The sequence below is a fragment of the Ambystoma mexicanum genome, chromosome 11 (assembly GCF_040938575.1).
Source record: "Ambystoma mexicanum isolate Mex_15411 chromosome 11, UKY_AmexF1_1, whole genome shotgun sequence".
NCBI classification, from domain to species: domain Eukaryota; kingdom Metazoa; phylum Chordata; class Amphibia; order Caudata; family Ambystomatidae; genus Ambystoma; species Ambystoma mexicanum.
Window position 1 is genome coordinate 835388795 of NC_090934.1, and position 21753 is coordinate 835410547.

Here is a 21753-nt window from a genome sequence, read left to right on the forward strand (position 1 = left end):
CAGTAATACTATCCCTAGTGTGACGTCCACTGTACCCATGATCCCTCACACGTCTAGGTCCTGCAGATTGTTTTTTTCCGCCATCCTAGACGGACGCGCATAGCGGCGTTCCTCTATCGGCGTAAAGCCATTTACTTATTTCAATTACCGATAGTCATTCTTTCTATCCTTTACTTCACCGACCGTCGAAACATCATATATAGTAAAGAAGGGTGTTGCTTGTGTTGATGAATGTGTTAAGTTGTTGTTGGCATACTCTGCCATCCATAGACTTTCTGTCCAGCTTTGGCTTGTTTGGTGTAATAGACAGCGCAAATACTGTTCCATGGTCTCGTTTGTGCGCTCGGTTTGGCCGTCCGTTTGAGGGTGGTGACTAGAAGACAGACAGACTTCTACTCTTGCCAGGGAACACAGTGCGCAGACCGTCGGACGTTGTCCTGGTAGTTCTTCTGCTCGCTAGCACGCGAGTTTGCTGGGATTTGTAGTTCCAGTTACTGGATGGTGTTTTCTGCTATCAGCAGCCAGTTTTCTGCAATCTGGACATAACAGTGTCCTAAAATACAACAGTTTATGCACATAGTGGCTCCTACTGGACCCAATCCCCACATTGATCACAGCTGAGGCTGTGGTAGTTCTGACACCGTTACTCGACGATATTTGGGACAAGGGACTTGCGGTCCTGAAGAACCCGTCTTTGACGCCGCCCCCTCGTGCCTCAGGGCTCAGCCGACACGGATTCGGTCGTCTCAGCGGCGGCCAAGAAGAAGGCGGCGGGGGCGATAGCTTCAACCTCTACTTCCCCACCTGACGGCGAGGGAAAGAAATTGGACGCCATGGGGCGACAGGTCATCTCGTCGGCGGCAACGACAATTAAGGCAGCCAACGCCTTAGCGATTGTGACCCGTTACGACAGGGAGCTATGGTACATGATGGCTCCCCTGCTGGACTTCCTACCAGACAACAAGAGGGCGGAGGCCCTGGAGATTCTGCAGGAAGATGAGGTGGCGTCGGACCATGCCATAACGGTGGCAACGGACATTGCTGACACCGGTTTTCACCAGTTAGGCAACAGTGTTTGCCTTCGACGACGAGGCTGGCTCAAGGTGACAGACTTCCGTCAGGACATGCAGACCAGGGTGTTGGACATGCCGTTCGACGGCAACAACCTGTTTGGGGAAAACGGTGGATGAGTCGCTGCAGGCATCAAGGCCGACACAGAGATGGCCCGAGCCCTGGGAGTCCTTCAGCAACGATTGCCCTTTCGGAGCGCTGGAGGCAGACAGGGGCCTCCAAGGGATCAGGCGGTGGCTCCTCTACGTACTGCCAGGCGACCCGCTCCTCGTCCCAGGAGGCCTACAGAGGTCGCGGCAAGCAAGGAGGATTGAACCGGCCGTAGTGTCGGGCCCCCACCGATGCACCCCGGTGGGAGGGCCAGCTGGCGAAGCTCGTCAGCGTGTGGGAGTCCATCCCCACTGACCGTTGGGTGCTAGATGCCCTGGCCCACGGGCACACTCTCGAATTCCAGAGGAAGTGTCCCCGCCTACCCCCACACCCCCCCCTCCTGTGGCCAGGAAGGAAAATCAAGTCCCTCAACTGCTGTTGGAGGTAAAGGCGATGCTCAAGAAAGGTGCCATCAAGCTCGTCCCCAAGAGGCTCCGGGGCTCCGGAGTATACTCAAGGTACTTCCTCGTCAGAAAGAAGACAGGCAGTTGGCGCCCCATCCTGGACCTACGTCGGTTGAACAAATACATCAAGCACAGAAGTTCATGATGGTCACCCTCCAGCACATGCTGGGACAGCTGGAGGAGGGCGACTTCCTGTCATCGTTGGATTTGGAGGATGCTTACTTCCACATCCCCATCCTGAAAGTTCCTCAGATTCGGAGTTCAAGGACGCCACTACCAATTCAGAGCTCTGCCATTCAGATTGAAGTCGGCACCCAGGGTGTTCACCAAGTGCCTAGCGCCAGTTTCGGCGTGGCTGCGCCTGCAGGGCATCAACGTCTACCCTTACCTGGACGACTGGCTCATCCGTGCAAGGACAAGAGAACTCGCCGTCGAGCACACGGTGGAGACCGTCCGCTTACTCACAGAGCTGGGATTCTCCATCAACTACCCGAAATCCCATTTGGTTCCGTCGCAGGTGGCACTGTTTCTGGGAGCGAAGCTCGACACAGTGGAGCGATTGGCGTCTCCATCGGAGGAAAGGACGAGGGCCATCTTGGGCAAGGTGCAGCGCCTGCTAGCCACGGACGTGGCCAGGGTGAGATCCATCAAGTCCTTCCTCAGAATGATGTCCTCATGCATCTACCTAGTGCGCCTGTGCAGACTACGGATGCGTCCTCTACAGGAGTGCCTCAACTCCCGCTGGATGCAAGCGGCGGGCAGCTTCGAAGACAAAATCCCACTCAACAAGGTTTTCCATCGGGCGATTCAGTGGTGTGGCACCTGTGCGCTCCTCATGGCGGACACAGACTTTCAAACCCCGGCACATCAGGAGACTGTGACGACTTTGGCTCCCAGAGGAGAGGTCTCTCCACATCAACATCTTGGAGCTCTGTGCAGTGTTCTGGGCTCTCAAGTCGTTCCTCCCGTCCCTCAAGGGCAAGGTCGTGTGGATCTTCACCGACAACACCACCACGATGTTCTACATCCGGAAGGAGGGAGGCACCAGATCCCCAGCCCTATCCAAGGAGGCCCAGGATCTGTGGCACTGGGCCGTCGCCCAGGGGATGTTTCTGGTTCCCTTCCATCTGGCAGGAATAAAAAACACCATCGCCAACTCACTCAGCAGGGAACTACGCCAGGATCAAGTGGATCGGCTCTTCCGACGATGGGGCAAACCCCAGATCGACCTGTTCGCGACGACGACGAACTCCAAGTGCCAGAGGTTCACCAGCAGATTTCCGCAGCCGAGGAGCATGGGCAATGCTTTATCGTTCCCCTGGGACGGCCTGTTCCTGTATGCGTTTCCTCCGTTGCCGCTGCTGCTTCGACTCATCAGCCAGCTCAAGAGGTCCCGGTGCAGGATGATCCTCGTCGCACCGGCGTGGCCAAGACACATCTGGTTCCCGGACCTTCTGGACCTCTCAGCGTCCCACCAGTCAAGCTGTCGACGGACGCAGATCTTCTCTCCAGAGAAGGAGGCGCCATTCTTCGTCACAACCCGGAGTCGCTGAACTTGCAGGCCTGGCTCCTGCAGTGCTAGAGTTTGGAGGGTACGATATCCCGGCTGACTGCAGAGAGGTTCTTGCAAAGGCCAGGGCGTCCTCAACTCTTAAGTGCTACGGACATAAGTGGAAGAGGTTCTCTGTCTGGTGCCGCGCAAAGAAGATCAACCCTCTACGGATTACGGCACCTCAAGTGCTACCATACCTACTGCTGTCGCTGGCCAAGGCTGGACTAGCTCCCGCTTCCATCAAGATAAATCTGGCAACGATTTCCTCCCGATGCACCAGAACTGCAGGATGGTCGTCCCTGTGGTCTCATCGCCTGGTGAAGGAGTTTATGAAAGGACTGTTCCGTTCGTTCCCGCCGGTGAAGGCTCCAGCCCTGGCGTGGGAGCTCAACGTGGCGCTGACCAGGCTCATGGGCCCGCCATTGGAGCCCTTTAATTCGGCTCGTTTGAAGTTCCTGTCGTGGAAGCCAGCGTTCCTTGTGGCCATCACCTCTGCACGACGCGTCGGAGAGATTCAGGCCCTTTCCTGCAAGCCTCCATACTTGACTTTCCACGAGACGTGGGTGGTGCTGAGGACGTACCCCTCCTTCATGCCCAAGGTGCCGTCGGACTTCCATCTCAACGAGCCCTTGGTGTTAACAGTCTTTTTCCCGTCGCTTTCGTCGCCGGCCGAGAGGACTTTGCACTCACTGGATGTAGCTAGAGCGCTGAAGTTCTACATGGACCGAACAAAGAGTTTTCGGAAGACATCACAGCTGTTTGTGAACTTTGGACCTGTGAACCAAGGGAAGGCTCTCTAGAAGGCTTCCATTTCCAGATGGCTCTCCGGCTGCATAATGCACTGTCATCGGTTGGCAAACCGACCGTTTCCCGACCGTACGAGAGCCCATTCGACCAGAGCGATCGCTGCTACCACGGCGTTCTTGTCTGGTGTGCCCCTGCTGGACATCTGCAGGGCTGCTACGTGGAGGTCGACGCACACCATCACGAGATTCTACTGTGTTGACCGGGATTCCAGGGAGGAGTCCAGAGTCGGCCAGGCAGTGCTGCGCAACCTGTTCGCTTAAGGTGAGCCTGGTGAGGAGGTAAGAGATTCTTAATGTTGAGTTTTACGTAATGCTTAATGTTGAGCCTTGCCACCTCCCGTGGTTGTCCATGTGTCTACTGCTATGTATTCTTATATTCATGAGCATGTGAATCCATGCCAGACCCCATGCTGGAGAAGGAACAAGTTACTTACCTGTAACTGTTGTTCTCCAGCATGGGTTTGGCATGGATTCACATGCGAACCCTCCCTCCTACCCCTCTGCGGCTCTTCACTTGATCATACTGCCACTTTACGTGCTACCAAATCTGAGGATGGTTGCCAGAGGAGGGGTTTAGGTAGAGGGCAGTCATTGACTGGGGGCAATATGACCCAGAGACCAGTGATTGGTTACTACTAATAAAAACAGATCAGAAACGACTGATAACCATTTTTTTCTTTGCCGAGGATTCCCAGCCTGACGACGGGGAATATTCATGAGCATGTAAATCCATGCCAGACCCATGCTGGAGAACAACAATTACAGGTAAGTAATGTGTTCCTTTGTCAACTTTTCCCCCCCAACAACCCTGAAACCCCACCCCAACCATCCCCCCTAGAACCACTGCTCCCGCCCCCCGCCCTTCCCCCAGAGACCTCAACTTCGCACTGGAGATGTCCACAATTCGATGGGCCACCAAGGTTGACCTGTGCTTCCTCTACCACCTCCCTTACCCCTGCTGTTCCCCCAGCTTCACTTTGGCCCTTAACCCTTCGGGCAACATGAATGCATTCATAAGACAATCCTGCTTGTGTTCAGTTGCTGTTCATTTCACCAGTGGCGATGTATTGAGCTTCTTGTACTTCCTACCCCCCGGCATCCTCCTCTTGGTGTGGAAGCCGTTCTGCCGACCCACTGCAGCGGGGTTCCCCCCCCCCCCCCATCTCCTTCCATTGTGTCAGTCGCGTCAACCTCTTCCTGCAGGGCATGTAACACCTGTTGTGCTTTCTGGCCACTGGTTACTCAATAGTCCATTTCTCCCCTTTCAAACACCAAAGCAAACTGGAATGACCAGCGTTATCTAGTTCCCCTCTCTGTTTGTCATTGTGTGAGGGGGGGGGACCAGTCCAGACACTGGGACAGGGTTAGACCAGACGGGTCCTGGAAGACCTTCACATCATCTGCTTTGAACTGGACACTTCCCAGGTGCTTTGCCATCTCATGGACCCACATCTTCTCCCTGTACCTGAGCAATCGGACCGCAATCGACCTCAGGCCTTTGCCCCTCCTCCACCTCTGTGCGCGCTCTCAAGCTGGACTTCTTTTGCGCCGTCCGTGAGGAAGAGGGTATTAATGAGTCTTTGCACCTTCCTGCCCATATCTGCAGCGGTCTACCCCTTTTGCTGTCGTATTCCCAGAATATGTATATTGTTCCGTCGTTCTCTGTTTTCGAGGTTGTCAAGCTTTAACAGGGTTTCCTCCACCCAGGTCTCCAGGTCTGTGAATCGTGTTTCATATTTCATGTCACGTAGGTTGACCTACATGTGGTTGTTCTCCATTCCCTCTATTTTGTCTTTGAGCTTGTCAACTCTACCCCTCAGGTCACAGATCGACGCCTGAATGTTGCTCCAGATGGCATTAAGATCTCCTTCAGGTCGTCTCTGGTAAGGGAAGGGGCACTATTCCCGCTCTATGCCCCTTCGTGGCTGGCGTTCTCCGGTAGCACTTCAGGGATTGGAGTACCAAGATTGGCCAGGGCCAAGACCTCGTTTTCTCTCTCTCTCTCTTTCTCTTTCTCTTTCTCTTTCTCTTTCTCTTTCTCTCTCTCTTTCTCTTTCTCTCTCTTTCTCTCTCTTTCTCTTTCTCTCTCTTTCTCTCTCTTTCTCTTTCTCTCTCTTTCTCTCTCTTTCTCTTTCTCTCTCTCTTTCTCCTCTTTCTCCTCTCTCTCTCTCTCTCTCTCTCTTTCTCTCTCTTTCTCTCTCTTTCTCTCTCTTTCTCTCTCTTTCTCTCTCTTTCTCTCTCTCACTTACTTACACACACACTTCACTGGGCTCAGGCCCCTTCTGTGTGAGGACTGTGTGCCCCATTACGGCAGGCCCACACGGTACTATCCCTGGTCTGCTCCTTTACCAGATGTTCTCGTTTGACCAGGGCGATGGTTCAGGCTGTCCAGGCATGGGGTCCCCTGCCTGGGTCAGCCACTTATTCATTCTCCTCTTTGCACTCTCTTGTACTGTTCCGTGGGTGTATGGTGCTGGTCCCCAGGCAAGGTACCCTGCTTCCAGCTACCTGGGGTCACCACAGGCTCCTGCGAGCACCCAGCCAGGCTGCCTCCCTCCTCCGGGGCCCTTGCGCACTACCAGATCTCTTGGGTCCGCCCTGGTCACCCAGGTCTTACCGCTGTCACTTCTGGCAGCCCACTGCTCCTTTCGTCTCAACTGTTTGATTTTAGCCTCCTTCGCCCCATTAATGCCTCCGACCAGACTCTGGTCACCACCTCTAACTGCCGAGTCCCTCAGTATGTCCCGAGCAGCCCGTAGCTCAGCCTACTGATTTCTCTCTCACAGGGATGGCCTTTTACTGTGTTTGGGTGACTTTCCAGAGACTCAAGCAGTGCATAGATTTTTCTCAATAGTGTCCTGATGTCAGTAGATGACACTGTTCAAGTCCCAGCAACCTTTCCTTACGGCACCCTCCCGGGGGTCGCCGCAGGGGCCTGCAAGGACGTCTGATGGCAGCCTACAGCTCTTCAGACTACTACGTCCCTCAATCCGCTTCATGCGCCCAGCAGCTCAACAACCCACCACGTCCCTCACTCAGTCCCTGGAGGCCCGCTACCATGCTGTCAATGCAGCTGGCCGTTTGTAATTGCTGAGTGGCCGACCTAGCCCTGCTGCAACCTCCTGTACACTGAGGCTGCTGTGAGGCTCCAGAACGCCGGCTCCTTCTCTTCAGCCCAGGCTGCGCCAGCTACACTGTATGGCTCTGGTGGCCCCTAGACCGATGCGGATGATCTGAGAGCACTCTCCCCGTCGGCTCCCTTGCACGTCTGCAAACTTTTCCCACCAGGGCGCTCTCACTGCGGTCGGGGGAACGCTTCAGGAGCTCTATCTAAGTGGCATTCGGCAAAGCTCGGTCTTTACGCTGCCATCTTGATCCACGCCCCCTGGTGGTCTCATTTTACTTTTAAACATTGCACACAACACCTTTATACTTTTGAATCATCCTACACTTTACACTTGGGATTTTTGGTTACTTTTATATGTGCCTAACAAGCAGATACATGTTTACTATTTGTGCATTATTTTTAGTGTGTGCATTTGCTTTTTTTACCACGTATGGCTGCGTTTGTAGCTAGTTGGTAGCGTTTGTAGCTAGTGCCTCAAAATGGCAGTGCCACAAGATTTTCCCTAGCAAGGGGATGGGACTGTGTAGTCCCACTCCACAACCAGGTGCCAGAAATTCTAGGTGTGGGGCAAATGTTAAACCAGTAGTTGTCCCTGATTGGACAACTACTGGATGTTTGAATGGTGTAGATCCTTACCGTCATTGGGCTTGAACTGGATTTCAGCTCAGATTTTGGATAAGAGGACCTCTGAAGCCATTCTTTCAGATCATTGTTGGAGCTAGGAGTCCCTGGACTACCCAGTGGACTGACCAGCTCTCGCGGGCATCGCTGTTCTGCATTCAAGCCCGTAACTGGGTGGTCGCCACCTTGTGCCACAAGTCGCCCTCTCCTCGAATTTGTGTCCCAGCATCAAGGGATACGGTCCTGGCGCAGCTTCTGTGATCGCGACTGGAAGGACGCCTGTCGTCACCTGTGTATGGAGATTGGCACCGTTCACCAAGCTGTGAAGGGTCCTGAAGCGGCTTGCATCAATATTTCTTGCATTTCTTCTTCCATAGAGGTTGCATCTTGCAGCTGCACCTGACCGGAAATATCCTGAAACCTGCAGCTCCTGGTCACCTAGCACCGGAAACCAATGGTGGAAGATTGAACCCCCAACGACCCCTAGACGATCCACAAAGTCATCTGGAAAAATCTGAGTTAATGGGGTAATTAAACGCAATATATCTTTTCTCCCTGTCATCAGTAGGATAACATTGGAAATAAGTCCATTTGTCTCTTGCATTCCATTCCACTCACCTTTTGGCCGTCAAACCTGGGTAGAGTAACCTGAAATATAAGAAAACATTTACCTACCTTTTTAGTAAAATGGTTGAACTTGCCTGCAGAGGCACCACTGTAACATTGTGGCTCTTGTGATTTTTGGACATAATGCCTGATTCTTCCCAGGGTTTGTACTGCTTAAGTTAGGTTATTGACTTGTGATCTGGTTCCATCATTTATTACATCCATCGACTTACCTGCTTTGCTAAATACGTTATTTTATGTGTTTATGAACCTATGGTGAATGTATATATTTGTATCCGAGTATTTTGCCATCCCCCAAATAGAAATAAGCATGAACAAAGAATTTCCCCAGCTGCATGTGACAGGGGTCTGTCACCATTGCTAGACAGTTTTCTAGAGGTAGACGTCGCAAAATTGGCACTTTGAACAGAATCCTGGCAGCTGCATACCCAAGACTGGAATGATGATCAAATGTACATCCAAGTCTATGGAGTTCTGATGGAAAGTTAATTATTAACAAATGTCAACAGTTGATATAACTACGAATGCACTACAAGTATCCAGAAAAATATTAGTCTCCTGCACAAATAAAAAGGGAGCCGATGAATCTGACATCTGAAGGACCTAGTGAGTCATTCAAGTTTGGGTCATAGAGATTGACCTGCATTAGCGGGGTTCCCTGGCTGATGCTCCACACATTCACAAATCTACCCACAATATTTCTCTACCACCGATTTTAAAATGGCGATTTATGGATCACTGTGCTAACACCTTGAATTAGTAGTTTGACATGTAATATTGCACGTACCTCACGCTCTCTTCCCCACCTAAAAGGCCTTGGCAAAGGATTCATTCGATGCACCCTTAAGTTGTGATTTACTGCGCTGTCTTTCCACATTCTTCAGGATCTTCCTGTCCTTGATGGCTTTATTTAACTTGTGGACATTCCAGCTGCGTAATGTAAGGTGGCTAGCTGTAGTCCCCCATGCCCAGAATAATTATTAGTGGACATCCATGAATAAGTATTACAAATCTATGGATGTCCTCTCTCAAACATATGTATATACATATTCTGTGAAGCTTAAAAATGAACCCCAAATGAATATAAGCATGCACCAACATGTGTTTACACCCTCTGTCCCAACAGGCCATCCCCACCCTCTCTGGTCCCCCTGTGTTGTTCCCTTGTGCACCCCCCCTTACTGCACACAGGAGTCTGTCCTGATACATTCTGGTTTCGCCATCACCATCTTGTGGCCAATGCTGGATTTTACTGTTATGGACTTCATTGATTCACGGTGCGTCACCCTTTCTCAACTCTCATGCTGGACTTCCTTTGCATCTTGTACCCATGGTGGCCCTGAATCATGCTGTTCCATCTTCATCTTGTATCCTGGCCTGCAACATTGTGTTACTACTGACTTCTGCAATTGTATTCGCTCTCCTCTCTTGGTTCTCCACTCTTTTTGACTGCTTAATCTCTGTTCTCTCCTCCCCTCCCCTCTCCCCTTTCCCATCTCCTCCCCTTACTTTCTTCTATGCACTTACTCTATCAGAATTGTCCCTGGACCTACTATGATAGCAACCTCGTCTGTCGCTCCCCTATCCCCTTACTGTTGCCCCCCTTCCCTACAGCACCATCTGAAATGTTGTCAGGCCTAGTACGATAGTCGCTTGTTTTGTTCCTCCCCTCCCTTTCTGCACTCCTCTCCCTCACCATTTGTTTTCCTCCGGCTCTACCAGAAATGTCGTCAGGCCTAGTACGGTAGTCACCTGTCTGTTTCCATTTCCTTCCCACTCTCCCACTCCCTTCCTTATCTATGTTTTAGCACTTGCACTATCTGAAATGTCATCAGGCCGAGTACGATAGTTAATTTCACATCCTTACTGTTCATGGTCTGTAAGAATGTCGTATTTTCCCTTGTTCCCTTCCTTGCCTTGAAGCGCTTTGAAAAACATTGTGTATAGGCGCTATATAAATAAACTATCATCTCATATCATATAACCATTGCATAATTCCTAACCCCCACCACCATTGGCATCCCACTCTCTGCAGTGAAGATATCACCACCACCTATTACCCAGTATAAAGATTGTTCCCCCAAAAGGACTAAAGATCTGAACAGACTGGCTCTAGTTGAGGCCAGTAGGGTGTAATCCACAACACACACATAGCTGCAAAGGTCTTTTCGGAATCCAAAACATTGTCAAGCATGGACTGATACACTTCATAAAGTGTGTCTCCACAAACACTCTGGCCTCCCATAGAACTGTAAATTCCCAGCATGCAATCATGATCCTTGTGATGCTGGAAATGCTTTGGCGGACATGGCCTCCTCATCCTTGTCCCACTACTTTACTGTTAGTGTTTTTCTGTGGGTTTTTCTGCCACAGGGGTCCAGTCTGGACCTCTGGCAGTGCAGCTCTTTATTTTTATTTTTGGTGAACAAGAGCCTTGGGGTACTCCTATGGCAACCATGGAGAGGCGTACACCTTGATACCACTAGTATGTGTTTTGTGCACTTGTGTGTTGCCCACAGAGCAGGGTATGGGCTAGTGGAAGCTACATGTTGACTCTGCAGTGGCTCTGGGGCGCCTCCATGTTTGGATACCTAGGCCCTGCCATAGGAATCAGTGGATTCCTGAACAAAGGCAAGATGGCCATTGTAAGCCACATGGCTGTCTGCCTTTGCCTCTTGTTTCTCAAAGTCCTGAGAAACCCTGGCTCTGTTTTCCCTTCCTCCTAATTGGATGTTGGGTGGAAGGATCATATATGTTTCTGGGGCTGCCCCTGCTAGACTTTTAGGAGCCTTCCCAGGGACTAGTCGTTTTGGGTACACTTTAGGGTGGGACCTGAATTAATGGAATGTGGAGTCGATTCACATTCTGTGTTGTGGGTGTCTAGTTTTGTTTGTGTCACAATGCCTGTGGTGTGCCGGAGCCAGTCCTGTCGGAAACTGGAGTGAATGCAGTGTGCTCTGAAAGGCTGGGAGTTGCTTCAATACACATCCTTTGTTTTGAGTGTCTGGATTTGGGTGAATGGCCTTAATACATGTGATTGCCTGATTGGGTGCTGCATGATGAATGCACTAGGGTGTTGTTGGCTGACTGAGCCTACCTCCATCTGATAGAATGGGGGGTAGGGCGGAGAGAGGGTTTGTGTATAAGAGAAGACCCCTTCCTTACCTCTCACAGAAACTTGGAATCCTCCTGTGTCAGAAGCTTGGAGTTTTCCTGGAGGCAAATCCAGCTGGAAGAAGTCATCTGCTGCTGCAACTCTTCATTGAATCCAAAGGCTGTTGTGCTGTTTCAAGGGCTGATCAAGTGGAGAACTGGATTAGTGATATGCAATTGTCGGAATTTGGGAAGTGTATGTATCGTAGGAGAATCAGGAGAATGTTTATTTGGATCTTTGGACACGATTTAATGATCTATATGGTTCATGGAAAGTAGGTTATATCGAAAAGATTGAAACAAAGGTATGCAACCCCAAGTTAATATGGGTGAATATGTGGATACTTCTGTGTGTATAAGTGTGTGATCATGTGTTTTTTGTTTTTATTTTTTTGTCAATCTCTCCTGTCTTTTTGATTTCAGCAAATTTGCAACTGTTAAATGGGTTTTGAAAGTTGGTAACAGTATAGTGTTGATATTTTTATTATTTTATCCCTGTCGGATATGTATGATCTCTAGGAATTGTTAAGATTATTTGCAGGCTTTAACTCACTGTACACATTAGTATCGATGTTAGATTGTTGGATAAACAGTTACCTATTATTGTATTTTATTGAATATTTGTGAAACTGAACGTTTAAAAAAAAAAAAACAGGACCTAATCAGGCGACCTCTTCTGGTAGCTACGAGGGGACATCATGCAACTGCTGTTCTTCACCTGAAGTGTCCTGGTCTGGTGAAGTTTCCTGGAAGCCAGTCCTGAGGGCCTGTCATCCTGCAGAGGTGTCTTTGTGGGTCCTGAAGAAGTGTGACCGGACATCTTGAGCCCAAGAAGTCCACCAGCGTCGTCCAGGGACTGGAGGCTGTCTGTGACCGTTGGAAAGTCAGACTGCAGTGCATCACCCAGAAGAGGGTACCTTGGCATAGTGCTGCTCAACGTTCGCAGCATGCCAAGTTGCAACCAACTGCAGAAATCTTCAAGTGGCGCTGTAACCTCGACATCTTTCCACTTTTCCACAGCTAAGGAAGTCCAGTGTTGCCGCCTGCAGAGAAGTACCCGCCGGTGGATGTCCCACCACTGCATTGCGAAACGAATCCTGAAGTGGGCCCACAGAGAAGTACAGTGCTTGAGTTCAACTCGCCAGAAGCCATCCTGTCATCTGCATTGCGGCGGCAGCACCAAAGAATCGAACGGTGGAAAACTGCAAACTGACGAAACCCGATGCCTACTTCTGCCACTGCACCCGTCGCCACCGAAGGTCATCAACGAAAATCAAAGGACTCCTCCTCACCTCCCAAGCCTTGTTGAAGGTCCACAGTGAATTTCAGTTTCGTGAGACATCCACAGCCGGTGTAGTAACCTGACCAAGGACACCACCATGACAGATCACTGCTGCCTTTCCGACACTGTTTGGTTCCATTCTCCTGCTCGACAATGATGACCCAGTGATGACTTCTTCTAAAGGGGTTCATCCATGAGGGGCATCGTGGAGTAAAGCTGAGAGACTCCACCACTCCACCTTATAATGCAGGTACTGTGATGAGGAAGAGGGTCTTCCTCCGTCAGGGTCCATCCAGAAGTCTCAGATTCACCTTGGGCCCAGCTCCCCTGTTGCTTCACAGGTACTTTGCGGTAGTGGCACCTGTAAAGAGAAAGAGACAATTACTGGACATTTAAGGACTGAGCATGAATATAAAAACAAAGTATAACTAACCCTTTTCTTGCAGGTTGCCCAGGTTGGGAGATGCAGGGGAGGAGGAACTCCAAACAGAATTGTATTTTACCGTGAAAAGTATTCTGCCAGTGTTCTAAAGTAATTTGCCTGCATTTCTACATTTGTGGTTTTGAAGTTAAACAGTGCTTAGTAATTTGCATTATTGTTTAAGCTAAGAATAACTGTGGTACTGCATAGTATTGTATATATTGTGTTAACTGTAGAGTTTCCGAAGTACAAATTGAGTTTGTGTTAATATTCATCTAAACCTTATTTTATTTAATAAAGGAACTTGGGTAGCCCATAAGTGTGTAGACTTTCCTTTGAGGGGTGTTTGGGGATTCACTGTACTTTAGAACCAGCCTGCAACACCTCCCTTGAGTCTCAGCCTTGGTTGATTGTCCGTTTATGCCATTTGAGAGCCTTGGCTGCCTCTGTGCCTCTACCCCAACCATATAGTGAGTAGTACCACAGACCACCCCCTCCAGTCTTTACAATCCCTCATAGCTACAGTAACAAGTTTGGAATACGGACGGCTTGGAGGCCACTGGCACATCACATTTAAGCTTGGGCTTAGGCGCTGAGCGAGTGAGCACAAAGAGAACAAATATGACCATGAGCACCAGGAGTCCCCATTTGCCCAGGGTGCTCTGCATAGCTAGCTTGCAAAGTTGTCAGTGGAAAATGTGAACCAAACCGCAAAAGAATAGAGTTCAACCATAATTTATGGTTCCCTCGCTGTGCCCTTGGGAGAATGGGGTAGGTTGGGGGTGGGGGGTGTTGCAAACACTCAACTTTGCAGGCTTCTTCAGGATCCAGAAAAAATGGGCCATTCTTTGTAGTTAATTCAGAGTTTGCCAGGGAAAGCATGGCATAGTTAAGATCTCTGTCCAGTAACTTCTGCTAGTCTGTGGTAGATGTTCAAGCATTTTGGTGAAATCCTTCTCTGGGGAAACTCTCTTCCCATATGGCCATGGAAGGGCAGCTGCTACCTGATCCCAACCCTGGTGGTAGTTGCCCGATGGAGGACCTTATTTGAGGGAGAAAGACTTGTTAGATGGAACAGGATTTCCCCCTTTCCACTCCGGGTATGACCCCCCCCCCTCCGTTCCCCCCGATACCCACTAAGTGCGCAAAACATGTCGTCTTATTGTGATGTTGAACCACTTCATGCCTCCCATATTGACAGCAGGGCTCCTTTTGACAACTGGTGCCAAAACCTTTGAGACATTTTCTTAAGTTTAGCTTGTAAGGGTCAGGATAGGATTTTGGACACATGATGGAGCATTCTTTATTTTTCGACATTATGACACTGACACCCTTTAGTTTCATTGAGGCCGGGAACCCCTGCAACGTGTTCGGGAAAGAGAGGTCTTTCTCCAACCCTTCTTTTACTTTAATAAAAGTCTCTAAACACCTGAGCAACCCCTGTGCTCGAGTTTTCCTCCTGATTCATTGCAATGCATAGTTTTGCCTCCCGACTCCTGTAGGTCTCATGGCTCGCAGACCATCCTCAGCCACCGCACAATATCTAGATAATTGACTATCCTGAAGATGAACAGGAGAGGGGGGCTGCCTCAGCCTTGAGGCATGCACGAGTAACATATGTGTTCACTCAACTAGAAATTGGGAATGAAGTTGAGAATCCGGCAAAAAGTCCCTCAAGTTTGATTCCCTGCAGGTTTCCATATGTTTGATATCAATCAATTTAGGAAGGCCCGGGATATTGATCTGACTAGTCAACCTTCATTCTTGATTTGCATTCCCTTCGCTTCATATATCAGTCTCTCAAGTCTATCGTACTGGCCTCCTGCTCTTACTCTATTTTTATTCTACCATCCGCCTCCATAATCCTCACACTGTTTGTCCAGGCCTGACTGCAACATTGCAACTTTGAAGATAAAATTAGCCAACTTGAGGTTAAGAGTCAAACCCTGCCTTCATTTGTGAAAGTGGAAGTACCATGTCAGGGGAGTAGGGTGGCTGTTTCCTATTCGTAGCCTTTAGGGGGTACTCTGAGGGGATTTGGGCAGCACCACACACCTGCGTCCAAGAGGACACATCCGCAGGTGTAGATCGCAAGTATGCTTCAAGAGCACTAAAAGTCTGAGGGGGGCTCTTAAGAAAGCCCAATTAAGACTGATGCTTCCCCACTACTCCAAGCAGAGGTAGACCATGTGAACTTTGCATCTGTGTCCTAGACAGCACTCAACAGGGGCCACCAGTTTTCAGTTTAGTGACATTTATGAGTAGATTATAGAAATTTGATGGGATCTCAATATGGGTAGGGCTCATACACTTTGATCAGAGTGTACTGGTTGTATGGACTGTGAAGAGCCAGCAGTAACCGAGGGCTCCCCAACCAAGCCACAGGTTCAACAGGCAACATAGGAAACGCAACAAGGTTTCAATCTAGAAAAAAGCTTAGGGATTGACAATGGAGCTCCCTACTGGTCCAGAACCCCGAAAAGGGCCATATGCCAAGCCTCCAAAATGGAAGGCGAAGGGCTTCAACCGAAAGCACCCCAGGAGAAGTCCTCAAGGATGCAAAGACACACAGCAATCCTCAGATCCTGGAGAGGATCTACTGGCAGAAGGAGGTACTACGCTGGAGATAATATATAGGCCATCCTCCACACCCCAGATGCTCCTCCACAGGTGGGGTTCTGCAGTATTTGCCTGCACTGTGTGGACCATTGCAGGCAGTGGAATGTTGTGATGTGAGCTAGAACTCTATGGGTCATCAGAGTTCCAATAATATCAGTTGGGACTTCAGGATGGGAGAACTGATCTGAGAGGATGCATATTGTTTAGCTCCTACCTCGTTTCACCCAACTAGCCCTGAAACTTATAATAAACCTATTTACTTTTGTATACTTCTGACTCCAGCGTCATACATGTCTCCTGCTGACTTCCAGTATCCTTCAATACTACAAGTGGGGACGAGGATGGGATCCGAAAGTGCCTGCTGGTCCCAATAATGAGAAGTATATGCTGGAGAATGCTACTGGTCCTTCAGATGAAGAGGATACATTTGACTGTGACAAGATCCATGAAGAGCCAGGAGGAATGAAGCCTGAGCCAGCCAGCTGCCCATAAAGATGTTCCACAAGCTCCATGAGATGAATAGACAAGGGAGCTACATATGGTGTCAGCCCTGCAGACCTGTGCAGGCAGCCAGAAGAGAGCCATCAGTTGGAAGTGGTGATGACTGCCCACAACTAAGGTACTGAGTATGCTATGTGGCCATGGCTGGGCGGTGTGGCATGGCGTGATCCAGTGCTGCATGATTGCACCCACTGCAGTGTTAGTTTTATGGCAAAAGTTTTTTGATCCGCGTGCCCCAAACATAAGTGTTTTTGGACCACAGAGTGACTGTTGCAGTGCGTTACGGCGACCGCACCGTTGAGATCATGATTGTACCGGCTATCCGCACAGTGTCGTGTTTTGTGGTCAAAAGATGACGTACTTGAATGGTGCAGCATCCTGGTGAAGCAGTGTAGCATGCGTCCCTTAGTGTTTTTCGATTCAGCTAGAAAGTTGCTCCGTAGTATTTTCCTGCTCATGCGTTATGGAAGGAAACATTTGAGGAAAGGTCATCACGACGTGAGTATACGTGATGACGAGTTGACGCCTGTGTCAATATTTACATATTTCCTCATTGGCTATCATCCGAAGTTTGCGATGAGGATCCACGAAGGCTATTATTCCCCCAATGATTTTCGGAGGCTTACTAATGACTTGTACAGCAACCGCAGAACTGTGACTGGAGCAGCGTGTGAGCAGATATGGATACTGTTTCTGTACCATAGTTGTCTATGGAACAATGCCATAACAACTACGCAACGGAGCGTGGGGGGCACCAGCAATGTTTTCCGTTCCATTTTGCTGTGAACAACTAAGGTACTGTTTTCCGGTCCTTCTGGTCACCGGATATTTCTATGTGCAATTTATGGACGCTTGCAGACTTTTACATATCTTAACTGTTTTGGTGCACGTTATGTTTTCATTTTTGTATGAGAATTTAAATGCACATAATCTATTTCCACTTTTGAACAGATGATTTTTTTTTTAATACTTGGGTTCATTTCATACATTTTTTTTTGCAATATATGTTCTTCGGATAATTGTAATGCTATATGTACATTTAGATGCAATGGATTTATATATGGTTATGTTTGGAATAGTTGTTTGCTACAATTATTTGAATGGTGTGGTTCCTGTATTTTGTGGAACAGGATGTTGTGCATGTTTGGTGTGCCTGGCTGGGAAGCCACATGGTGATGTGTGGTGCATGGTTGATGTGTATGCACATAGAATATATAATAAAATTATACCAATATAAAATACCCAAATTAAAACAAATTTAGTTTAACTTTTTTCAGATTTTGAATTTGGACTCCACCTATGGACATTTTATGCCAGGATTCTGTTTTATGAAATATTATTCTTGCTCTGATATTATTAGTTTTCAGGGTACTGGCTATAAGTGAGCAATGATACATGATGCAATATTATACATATACCTGCTAATGTGAAAAGTGTTAGTCTGCAATGTATTGTGATGGGCATTTTCATATGTATATGAGTAGTGACACTGCATCGTACAGATGTCATGAAGTAGAAGTGTCTGCAAGAGGCAGATGTGATATGACTTTACGATATATATGAGTAGTGACACTGCATGGTTCAGATTTGAAGTGCAAGGTGTCGTGTAGTCAAGTATGAGCCGAGATGAAATTTATAATATTCATTATTTGATTGTCCGAATGGATGAAAGGCCCCAATGTATTGTTGTTGCGTGGGCATATTTATTGGAGCATGCTATGCATGCTGTATAGTGCGAATATCTATTTATTTAACCGGTATGTATTTGGCCATGTTATTACTATAAGTTGAATGCATCCAGTGTTTGCAAGATCTTTCACACTTGGACAGAGAACCTGATCAGTTTTCTGACGCAGTGTTTTTTCTTTCACGCGCGGTTTCTATTCCAGTTGCGTTGTTTGCATGTGATCTTTGCGTTGTAAGTATTGTTAATATCTTTTCCCACTTTTATGTTTTCTTAGAGGCAGCGAGTGTGTGCATGGACTGTATAAAAGGACTAGGCAAATGACGGGTTTTTTGAAGAGAATGGTGGAGTATGTGGTTATGGATGTGATGTATATTGGTGGTCTATCCGAATGTAAGCTGAGTTGTCTTAATGGTTGCATGTGTACGCATTTGTGCTGCAGGTGTGGCAGGCCCGAGTCTTCGCGTGGCAGATGGAGTGGAAGGAGTATACGCTTTGATGGTTGTCGAGTGTGGTCATAATTGTATGTGCTTGCAGATGGCAGCTGTGAGGCCCGGGAGTGGCAGTCTCGCGCAGGTGGTGACTAGTGTATTTAGGTGTGTTGAACGTTGACTGCGAGATTGTTGAATACGCTTTGAGGGTTTGTGGTTGTGGCTGATTTGTAATTGAATATTTGGTGGTTGCAGAGTGCCTGGTTTGTTAATCCGGTTTGTGTTTTTCCATTGGAAGGAAAGGGGGGATGTTTAGTATTTGCCTGCACTGTGTGCACCATTGCAGGCAGTGGAATGTTGTGATGTCAGCTAGAACTCTATGGGTCATTAGAGTTCCAATAATGTCAGTTGGGACTTCAGGATGGGAGAACTAATCTGAGAGGATGCATATTGTTTAGCTCCTTTCACCAAACTAGTCCTGAAACTTATAATAAACCTACTTACTTTTGTATACTTCTGACTCCAGCGTCATACATGTCACCTGATGACTTCCAGTATCCTCCAATACTACAGGTTCCAAATCACGAATCGCTGTTTGAAGTTGGTTAGGTGCTGAAAGAGGGGCATGCAGACCCACAGAAAAGGCACCAGAGCCACTGCATTAGGGTTGATACTGCATGGAAAGAGCAAGTTTGAGAAGAACCTGTGGACCCTGACCACCCGGGAGGCTGCAAATCCAGCACCAGCTGGCGTCTGATCTCCACTGCCAGGTTTACAAGCCAATAAAGATGGTGGATGCACCTTTCAGAGCATGTGAGGCAGCGCCAGAGGAAAGGATGTTGGGAAGTGCCTCAGGCAGCACCACACCTGGGGTTGGCAAGTACGGGACTGGGGAGAGCCTACAAGTCGGTAGATAGTTAATGTAACAGCAGTGCGGACATAAAGCCATCTCTCTAGTCGCCAATCTTCCATTGAAAGCAGCCATCTTGGAAGATGGCTCTCTGTCCCACACCTTCATGTTGGACACTGATCTGAGTGAGTCTCAGGAACCCTTCTCTCAAGACTAGGGGCTGGACTATTGGATTGTTGTCCATTGATCAATCTGGAGCAAGGTTAACACCAGATTGTCAGAACATCCTGACAATTTGTTTGATTTCTAGAAATACTTACTTTTGTATGTGTGTAAACAAAAAGTTCTTCTGACCTCTCCTTTCTGGTTTTTACTGTTTGGGTGTCCAGTCCTGTAGATTGCAAGCACAGAAGACAGAACCTAGGAAGAGAGACTGTGCAGTGGAGGAAACATTTGAGTTTGCACTTAACTGTTGCCATTTGGCATTCTATTTCATTAAATCTCTTTGAGACCTTTAAGATCCAGTCCCTTGGTGGCTTGATCCTTCCTTTGTGACGCACACAATCTGAATCAATAGTTGCTCCTTTTTTTAGTTTTTTTTCTTTTTTTTTTAGAGGTGATGATTTGTTTTCTTTTAAATGTTGTACCTTTTACATAATCTGCACAAGTAAGTAAAGTTCGCCATATTATGTCATAATACTGGAGCTTCAATACTACAGATGTTTTTTGTATCTTCATTACACTTAATTTGAGCCATGTTTGAAAAATCAATTTGATAAATGCCTCTAAATATTTTTGTTTATTTTTCCAGGTTATTAAAATGAAGAGCAACTTGGAAAGGTTTCAAGTTACCAAACTTTGCCCATTCCAAGAAAAAATCCGAAGACAGTATTTAAGCACAAATGTAAGCAGAACAACAGTTTTTTGTGTTCAACCTTTGCTTTTGTATTTTCTGAATACGACCTCTGCAGTTAAAATCAGTGTGCCAACCAACTGTTTATCTTGAAAGTGTAGCCTACAATTCGGACAACATTCTGATGTATAATTATTTTTGTTTGAAGAAATTACTTTTATCGTCAGGGGCACACATTGCCAACATGGAGAAAATGTTAATTATATGCAGAGATTTAAATCTATTACCCAATCTGAATTTCGGGACAGATGTTAGTAAATTAGAGGCCAAGGAGGACAATGAAGCAAGCTCCATGTGTAGATTGAAAGAATCTCTCAAATTAATGTTTTGAGCTTCCCAGGTTCCTCATATCATTCCTCAACATATTAGTTCTGACTAGTTTCTTTATACTTAATAGATTGCTGATTAAGCTTATTTTATTTTGTTATGTAAGGTGCACAGGATTGGCGGGCAAATCCTCACTATGCCCTATGACATGGATGGTCCAGTGATACCAGATTTATAGAAATGCTATTTGGTGGTTTATGGTGTATGATATGATGGGCATAATGTTTGAGTAGTTATGTGGTTTATTTTTATTTTTTCATTGCCTTGGCATGTGTACACTTCATTTTACGTGAATAGAAAATAGTGTCAATCTTGTGTAATTCATTGGATTCCTTCTGCATCTCTGACCCCTCATCCCCAATCGTCCCCATTGCTTGTTGCTTTTCATCGTTCGCTACCAGGTCATCTTGGCTCTCCAGTTCAGTTTCTTTAATTTTGACTAAGGGTGAGGGACTATTGGGATGCATGCCAGAGCTTCCCAACATAGAATTTTCACTTTCAGTCAATGCATTGCCCTTTTCACTTCTCGCCTTTTATCATATGATGTACAGATCTAAGGCCTCGAAGAATATCATCTCATTTTAATGCATTTGACTGAATTGCCTCAAAGAGGGGAGTAATTTTAGAAGGCATAGGAGGATTTGGAGAATTTGTACCTTCGATTATCGCAGATGCATAAGATCTGCTCTCAACTAAATCTTTCTCTGTTTCCATTGTTTGTGTGCTTTTATTAGAACCATCAGGAAATATCCTTTTTGGCAAACCTGCACCTACAGAGACCCTTTCTCTGCTTGCCCAGTGGTAAAGGCCAACATAAAACCCTCTAACTTGGATATTTTTTCAGACATTCCTATCATCATCATGTCTTTTATGGAAGTTAGATGTACATGAGTCAATTCGTGGCCTTTATCCAATAGATTCAACAGTGAGGCCACTACTGGGAATTTCATAGTTGCCTCATTTCCCATCACTGGCGGGGGCAGATTGTCATTTGACAATTCAACTGTTTTATTGGACATCCTTTTAGCGTTAAGGTCACTTATTTCAAGATCAGACTAGTCAGAGTCACGTCCTTTGACAGGATTTATACCCCCGGGCCCTGTCCCTGGAGTTGAGCTTGTTGGAGAGCTTGTTGATTGCCGCATTTGCCTTTTCTCAAGATTTGTATCGTGAGCCAAACCCAGTTCAGTGAATGTAACCCCATGTGGATTATA

At 47.6% G+C, this 21753-nt stretch overlaps 1 protein-coding gene and 1 long non-coding RNA gene across 3 annotated transcripts in view; one reads left to right on the top strand and one right to left on the bottom strand.

The window, feature by feature from the left end:
• GTF2H1 (general transcription factor IIH subunit 1) overlaps positions 1 to 21753 on the top strand; it is a 1239907-nt gene that overhangs the window by 1166635 nt on the left and 51519 nt on the right. For both annotated transcript variants that reach the window (XM_069623786.1, XM_069623785.1), the window contains exon 14: positions 20111 to 20203. In XM_069623786.1, the coding sequence (XP_069479887.1) occupies positions 20111 to 20203 (93 nt within the window). The remainder of the gene's footprint in view (positions 1 to 20110; positions 20204 to 21753) is intronic.
• Positions 12100 to 16799, bottom strand: LOC138503790 (uncharacterized). The gene is made up of 2 exons (XR_011279707.1): positions 16696 to 16799; positions 12100 to 13154 (listed from the first exon to the last, which is right to left on the bottom strand). It is a non-coding gene; the product is annotated as an uncharacterized lncRNA (long non-coding RNA).